We start from the raw sequence: 8,329 nt of genomic DNA on the forward strand, positions 1-8,329 counted from the left end.
GTGTTGTAGCAGTCTTGTTTCCATTTGGATGGCGGATCCTTGGTTTTGGTTTTCAACAAGCCACCCTCAGTGGACGTCAAATAAACAAATTGTAGGCATTCATACAATGGAAAACCCACTCAGCAATGGAGGGAATGACCTGTGGATACAGGAAGGGACAATTGGAATGAATCTCGTTACAAGATATTATGTTGATGGCGGACCACTCTCAACAGGTTACGTTGTCCTGGCGATGCCATTGCCATTTTCGATGCTGGCATCAACAGGGACTATGTCTCTTTAGATTCTGCTGGTTCACAAACTGGATGGCCACAACGCCTTCTCCTGCATCCCGATTTTTGTCCCCCTTTGGCTCTCGTTGATCACGCTGATGGCAACCACATTTGGACAGAAGGGAGGAAACCACTGTATGTACTCAGCATTTGAGAAGTCCTTGGCGTGTGTGTGCGGGGTGGGACCATGGGGTGGGGGATGGATAGAAGTCTAGGAAGGGATGAGTCTCCGAGGGCCCCAATTTAGAAGCTTGTGTGGGAAAGCGAGGGCTGAGGAAATGCTGGGACCGTCTAAGGGAAGGGCATGCCGTAACTCTGGTGTTCCGCTGGCCTGCACTGGGACTTTTCTCGCAGTGCACGCTGCCATTTGAGGTAGAACTAGACAAGGCAGGCAACCTCTCAGAGATCCCGTTCCCTTCTCTGCAAAATGGGGATCAAGATAGATTCTTCCAAGGACTGTGAGGATTTGATGGAAAATCCACATCTCCCACCCAAACCCTGGGATTCATCCTAGGTCCCTGTTGGCCCCTCTGCCTCCCCCACATCCTTGCTGCCATCACCTGAGCCTTGCCTGTCTTGCCTTGCTAGCACTCTCCTCCCCTCCATCTGCTTGCTGAGGCAGACACTGCCAAAATGATCTCTGCAGAGGGTGCCTTCCTGGCGAGGCTGTGAGCTCCATGGCATGGAAGCCCAGAGCACTGCCCTTCCGAAAGCCAGTGGGTTTGGGGGCCGGGCCTCACTGCAGCCCAGCAGCCCAGGCTATGCTTGCTGTTTGTGCCTCTGCCCCGCCGGGAGCAGGGAGGGCCTGCACCGAGCTGACACTCCAGTAGCATACAGAGAGGAATAGTGGGACTGGGAAAGTGGCTTTAAGGGGGCTCCATGAGTTCGGGCCCCCTCCTGGCCAGGACCCACGCGTGACTACTGCCCTCGCAGATTCCAGAGGGTGATGGAAATCTTGTTTTTCGCGGCACTGTCATCCATGAGTTTATCGTGGCTAGAGAAGATTAGCGGAAGACACCATAGTCTACGCACCACAGATATTTTGAGACTCACTGGAGCAGTAGTTCTCAAACTTGGGCACCCAGCAGAATCCCAAAAGGGCCGGGAAAAGGAGACTGCTGGAGTCCACCCTAGCCCGACTCAGTTTCTGGAAGTCTGGGGTGGGGCCCGAGAATGGCATCCATAAATAGACCCCGGGGACGCTGTCCCTGCCAGTCCGGGAGCCCCACTCAGAGAACCACAGAGCTAGCATTTGTACTTCTCCCCCATTCTGGGTACTCAAGCCCTGTTCAGGCTTTGTGACTGAGGAGTCTGGATAAAGTATGTTATGACATCGTAGGAGTGAAACTTCTCGTTATGGAAAGAAAGTTAACAGGAAGGTCAGTTGAGCCTCGCGTGTGAAACAAAAAATTCTTATTTTTCAGGGTGGTTTGGTATCCGCAAAGATTTCTGTCAGTTTCTGCTTGAAATCTTCCCATTTCTACGAGAATATGGAAACATTTCCTATGATCTCCATCACGAAGATAATGAAGAAACCGAAGAGACCCCAGTTCCGGAGCCTCCTAAAATCGCACCCATGTTTCGAAAGAAGGCCAGGGTGGTCATTACCCAGAGCCCTGGGAAGTATGTGCTCCCACCTCCCAAATTAAATATCGAAATGCCAGATTAGATGCCACTTCCGGGGACAGAGCTAAAGTGGACTGGGACGCGCTCTCTCCACCTTCCTCTGCCCCCTCGTTCACCCCGCAAACCAGAACCAGTACTGGAGCTGGGTCTCCAGGTACGTCCATCTCATGCCTTGTTTGCATCCAGCACCTATCAGCCACTCACCATGACGGGACGCGGAAGTGGCAGGTGACAGGGGTGTGTGCCAGCAGATGTGGATGCCAGGAAGAGTGTGAGAACAGGGGCGGGATTTCCATCTGTCTGGGAGGGGCTCCAGGTACCCCTCTTCCTCGTCAGACCCACCGGGGAATGGCTGCTTACCAGGCCCCCAGAAGGAACATCTGTCTACACGGTGCTGAAATCCCAATCAAAAGTGTTGTTTAGAAATGTATTTCTCCACAGGGCTGACCTCCTGCAGCTCGCTCAGCACTCCCAGGTCCTTAGCACTCCCAGGTCGTGGCTGGCGCAGTCAGTAGGAACTGTAACTATGTCTCTGATGCACCACGTGTTTAGACACAGCACAGTCCTTTTTTCTGTTCCTACCGTGGAAGTAGTTTCTCTTTGGGCATGCTGACAGCAGTTTTTCATAGCCTCACCGATGAGCCCTTTCTGCGGGAGTGACTCCATGCCTGTATACAGAGTATTTATACAAATGTTTTAGCATCTTCATATGCGGTGTTAACCCCTAGTTCTGTACAGCATATTCTGTTCAAGTATTTTTTTACAAGCTTGTGCTGTAGGCACATGCCTTCTGCTGCAGAAGTGGATGCCCGTGGCACACCCACCCCGCCCCAGTGGGGTGCCATGCCTTCCTGGGACATTGCCACTTCTGCCCTGGAACTCATGCAGGTACGTAGTAGCTGCTACTGCCAGAACAGCAAAGCCAAGCAAGAGATGGTCCATGCTTTTCTGACGTTCTCAGAATAGTGGCTAGCCTAAAACCTGACAAGCGCTGATTGAAGCCGGAACACTGGAGAATGTTGCTGAGAGCAGAAATGGCCACGCGGGTCACGATTATGCTTGGGAAAGTCTCAGGCTTCCCTCCTGCCAGCAACAAGAAGGCTTTGGGGTAGGCACGATGTTTTCACGTGTACGTGCCATTTCTCCAAGAACTGCAGGTTCCGCCGTGTGCCGGAGGCTACAAGTTTAACATCCTCCTTCCTGAAAACAAATAGGTCCTACGCTGAAAAAAGGGTCAAAAATGAGCATTGATCTTCTCAGCCAGGAGAAGAGTGTGGCGTTTTAACGTGACCAACTGCTCGCCGGCCTACATGGGGTTAATTCAACTCTGCTGCGAACACGACTCTACCCCGGCACTGGCCTCCAGCAAGCCTGTTCTTTTTGGGGTACGGGGGAGCAGGATGGTTTCCTGCTCAGTGTGTAAAACAATGTAGCTAAAGCCACTATTTTTGCTCTCTCAAGCTGTTCAATAAACTGGTTCCTCGTTTTACATGTGCATGATGTGTATCTTATTTGCTGGATGGCCCAGGAAACTGGAGTGGTCCTCTCAGCCAGCCTCAGAGGAAAGAAATCTCTAGCTGGCACAGGCAGCCGAGTGAGGCTGGCGGCTGCAGGGACATAGCCTTTAGAATGAGTCCTTGAGTGCACAGCTCCCAGGGATATATGGGGTAGCGGGAAGAAGGAGGGGACGCTGCACAGATGCCACTGTTGGCTGGGCTACACCTTGCCTCATTTGTTACTGCTTAGGAGGCTTTCTGGAGTGTTCCTCGGGTGCTAAGACTGCTGGTCCTCGTTTGCTCCCCAATCATGTCAACAGCTGAGGACTGCTCACACTGCAACAAAAGGCTCTGCAATTGCTATCTAGCTAGCCCTAGCTGTCTCTAGAGTTCTGCCTGAACTGAAACTCAAGTGGGGTTCAGCTCATGACTTGCGGCAATTGACGAGGAGATCCACCAGTTCCTGTGGCTGGAAGGATTTTCAGTCCTGTGGGTTGTAACCAGAGGCCACAGGAGGATTCTGCCTTAGGCTCATGAGATTTCCAACTTGCTGTTCAAGAAAATGCCTTGTGAAGTGACAACAGTAGCTATGACCCAACTGCCAGGAGCCTTGCTAGTTCCTATACGTCCCACTGGATCCTCACAGCCCTGGGAAGCAGGTGCTACTACTCTTATCCCCAGGAGGAGACAGAGGCCGAGAGAGGTTAAGTGACGTGCCCAAGTCACACAGCTTGGCAGCGGCCGGGTTGAGACACCAGCGTCAGCAGTCTGTTTGCAGACCCCTCACTGTCACCCCCTGAGCCAGTGCGTCTTGGGCCCTGGGGTCAGGATGTCTCAAGCGTGGAGGCATCACCGGTTTGTGGCAGTCTCTGGAAGGTCCCTGAGCTCTGTGCCCAGAATTGAGTCGGGGGAGTCTGTAGAGAGGTGGCCCTGTGTGTGGGGACAGTGTGACACACTGCTTTGGAGGGACGCCTCTCCTGTGACCTCCTAGCATCACATCCCAAAGGAACAACTGTTGCAGAGATGGACCTCTGGGCACAAACCCACGTGGTTTCTCTGGAGACACTGGCCAAGGAAAACAAGACATGCTCGAAGGCCAACAGCTGCATGCCCCACCACGATGTGACCGCAGAGACCCGGGGTGTAGAAGAGTGTCTCTGCTTGGTGGGGGGACATAGGACCAAGGAGAGGCGGGAAGAAGGCAGCCTCCGACTCGCCACTGGACTGCATGGCGACGCTGGTGGGGCAGTCAGCTAAGCCATTTGCGTAAGTGGCCTTCGGACATCTGCGTGCTGGGGACCGACAGTGGGGGTGTGTTAGGTGGATCTGTATGGAGCACATTGCTGCCACTGGCTAGGACAGGGTGGAAAGGGTGGCGTGGCTACAGCCTGACCCGTGGGCACCATCCTACCCTTTATTCTGTGCTTCAAAGTATCAGTCGTGCTGGTGTTTGTGGGCGCATGACTCAGACGGTGAGCTCTGACCTTCCTGAGCCAGGGCTTTGCTGTGGTTCTGCCTGGCTCAGGAACTCTAGGACAAGGGGACCGCTCCAGGTCAGCACCTAAGGTGCGGCAGGGCCCCTCGACACTCCTGTGTACTAGTGTCGTCTTTCCCATTGAAATGACTGTGAGGACCAGATTGTGTACATGCAGATGGGCAGCTACTTGTCTGCCTTGGCCCTTTATTACATAACTTGCTGGGTTTGTGAAGATGTCACCCCCCCCAGCAGTCAGAGCCCGTTTGTGATGTCGTGGGGCTGGTTACATGACTGCCAAGGGGCGCTGCTGGCCACACTGCACTAGCAAGTTTGCCAGATGGAGGACAAGCCATCACTGAGTGTGGCTCTCTGTGAAGAAAGAAATTCGAGAGGACAGGGTCATGGCTTGGACAGGGTGCCTTTTCCTCCCCAGTTGCACTCAGAGACCTACCTTCACCCAGCAGATCCTTCCCCTGCCTGGGATGACCCGGTGTCCACTGGGAGCCCTAACTTCAGGCTGCTGACAGAAGAACTCGCTTTCCAAGCTCTGGCCGAGGAGGCTTCGTTCAGAAGGCCACGCCCTGATGGTGACATCCCGCCCCAGGGAGAAGACAATCTCCTCTCCCTCCCTTTTCCGCAGAAACTGTGGAGACTGGTCAGCAGCAATCAGTTTTCGTCCATCTGGTGGGATGAAGGAGGGGCTTGTATAGTGATCAATCAAAAACTCTTCGAAAAGGAGATTCTCGAAAGGGACGTCGCACACAAAGTGTTTGCCACGGATTCAATAAAGAGCTTCTTCCGCCAGCTAAACTTATATGGCTTCCGAAAACGGCGTCAACGCTCTTTCAGGACCCTCACCCACGTTTTCCCCGCACAAAGGCCGGTCTCCATCTTGAATAAGGTAATGAACGACAAGCCTCTGGAGGGGTTAAGTCTGTGGGCTCTGGGTCCTGGTCGGGTGGAAGTCCCAGGACTGCCTCCTGGGAAGTGGGCGACCTCAGGCAGGGTGTGGGGCCATCACTGTGGGCCTGTGTCCCCCTCTGGGTGGAGGTGACATGAACTAAGAGTGAATGTGGGGAGAGGGCTGAGGATGGTGCCGGCCCCTCTGGAGTGTGTAAAATATCACAGGTGCTAAGTAGCCGTATCTGCATGTCCTCCTACCCGGGACCAGCCATGTCCTCTGGTGGTTGCTGTGTCCCCCTGACTCCATAGCGCTTTACCCCGTGAGGTGAGCAGGCCAGGGGAGTCTGGTATTTGTACCACTATCACCCTAGCTGGTGTCGGAGAAGTGCTCAAGTTGAAGCACTGACGGGCGCCTGGCACGGGAGGTGCAGACGCTCCTGCTGCCCTTGGTAGGTAGGGCCCCTGGTGTGGAAGAGCCAGTGCCCAGGACCTCCAGCCCAGCTGGGGTGCATTCTGTTACCAGCTGACACTGTGGGGGAGGCCCAGAATCATCATCCCTCCTGGTCTGCAACTTCAAAGACCCCTTCCGCCGGCCGTGGCCACCCTAATCTGCCATTTTGAGGCTTTTTACGAGACGGAAAGGCCCGCCACAAATTGGTAAACCTTGATGATGTGAACACGAGTCCCCAGCTTCCTTTGGGGACTGGGACCTTTTCCAGAAAGTCCTCCTGGGCCAGTAGAGTTCTCTTGCACAGGGGCGTAGACGGTTGGGAGTTGCAGTTCATCCTTGTGACTTGCAGTTTCCTTTTCTTTATTTAAACTTTGACTCATAGTTAGAGTTCTACTGCCATCCCTACTTTCAAAGAGACTCCCCTCACCTCCTCGTGAGGATGAAGAGAAGAGTAGGCGTCAAGTCTGCACCAGGACATCAGGAGGAGGACAAGCCAGAAGCTGCTGGATCCTGTCTGGCACCAGCAGACACTGAGCAACAAGATCACACATCTCCGAATGAGAATGATCAGGTCACACCGCAACACCAGGAACCGGTGGGTCCCAACACCCAAATCAGAAGTGTCTCTGCTCTACCAGCAATTCCTGTGATGGTGCCCGATCCCGCCATGGCAAGTGACAACACTCCAGTGACCCAGCCGGCCGGCGAGTGGTCAGAGGGCAGCCAGGCTCACGTCACCCCGGTGGCCGCTGTCCCTGGGCCTGCAGCGCAGCCCTTCTTCTCTGTCCCCAAATCTCCCACCCAGATGAATTCTTACGGGCCTGTGGTGGCCCTTCCCACAGCGTCCCCCAGTACGCTTGCCATGGAGACCACAAGACTTCCTGCGCCTGGCATGCTGCCCTTTTGCCATCTCTGGGTGCCGGTGACCCTAGTGGCTGCTGGGGCTGCGCAGCCTGTTGCCTCCGTGGCCATGTTCCCCCATGCCCTAGCTCTGCACCACCATTGCCCCCACAGCCACCGCACATCACAGTACATGCCAGCTAGCGATGGCCCCAGGCATACCCAGACTACGCAGACCAGTGCACATAGAGGCGAGCATTTGGGCAGAATATGTGCTGGTCAATAAATGTGTCACAAAATGAGTAATTCTCTCACTGCACAAAAGAGTCTTCATGGTCTCCGTCCTTTTTCTTTCTTTGCAGTCGAGTACCCCCCTCCGACATCTTTGGCTTGCATGATAAAGACTTCAGCCTAGCACGCCTCCCTGGAAAAATGCCCAGGAGATACTCGAGCAGGTGCTGGGTTTTAGGAAGCCCCTCAGACATCCTGCCTCTGCTCATTAAAAATTACCTGGAGCTGGCCGGGCGCGGTGGCTCAAGCCTCTAATCCCAGCACTTTGGGAGGCCGAGGCAGGCAGATCACAGGTCAGGAGATCGAGACCATCCTGGCTAACACGGTGAAACCCTGTCTCTACTAAAAATATAAAAAATTAGCCGGGCATGGTGGTGGGTGCAGGTAGTCCCAGCTACTCAGGAGGCTGAGGCAGGAGAATGGAATGAACCCAGGAGGCGGAGCTTGTAGCGAGAGGAGATCGCGCCACTGCACTCCAGCCTGGGTGACAGAGCGAGATTCCCTCTCAAAAAAAAAAAAAAAAAAAAATTACCTGGAGCTGCTCGCTGAGTGCCAATTGTGCTGCTAGCATTGACGGCCTAGGGTTCACAATGTCACCGTGTTGCTGGCCACACCTTGTCGTGGCGGTGCCTTTATATAACAGGATCTTCACTTTACATACAGATGAGATCACGTCTGGCTTTGTCATTGGGTTAAAAAGTGCCCTTGTTAGTTGTGGAGGTCACAGATACTACCAAGGAGTCCTACGGGTTTACAGTTTAGAGGGTGCTCATTAGTGTCTGGTGAACAGGATTTACGTTTGGCTTTTATGTCTGTACTGGAGCCAGTGGGGTTTGTTACTTCCTTCCTTGATTCCCCCACTACGCCCCCACTTTTTCTTTCTTGTTTTTTTTCCTTCCTTCCTTCCTTCCTTCCTTCCTTCCTTCCTTCCTCTCTTCCGTCCCGCTCTCCTTTCCTGCGCGTGTGCCTTCCG

General features: G+C 53.9%; 1 protein-coding gene across 1 annotated transcript; it reads left to right on the forward strand.

The window, feature by feature from the left end:
* Window positions 1-243: 243 nt before the first annotated feature.
* LOC108522609 (heat shock transcription factor, X-linked-like) lies at window positions 244-7,617 on the forward strand. The gene is given in 4 exon segments (XM_017862950.1): window positions 244-407; window positions 1,697-5,772; window positions 6,608-7,277; window positions 7,280-7,617. Coding segments are annotated over 3 exon segments (1,269 nt in total). The 5' UTR covers window positions 244-407; window positions 1,697-5,208; the 3' UTR covers window positions 7,315-7,617.
* Window positions 7,618-8,329: the final 712 nt, after the last annotated feature.

Source organism: Rhinopithecus bieti, unplaced genomic scaffold (assembly GCF_001698545.2).
Source record: "Rhinopithecus bieti isolate Rb0 unplaced genomic scaffold, ASM169854v2 scaffold_67094, whole genome shotgun sequence".
Lineage (NCBI taxonomy): Eukaryota > Metazoa > Chordata > Mammalia > Primates > Cercopithecidae > Rhinopithecus > Rhinopithecus bieti.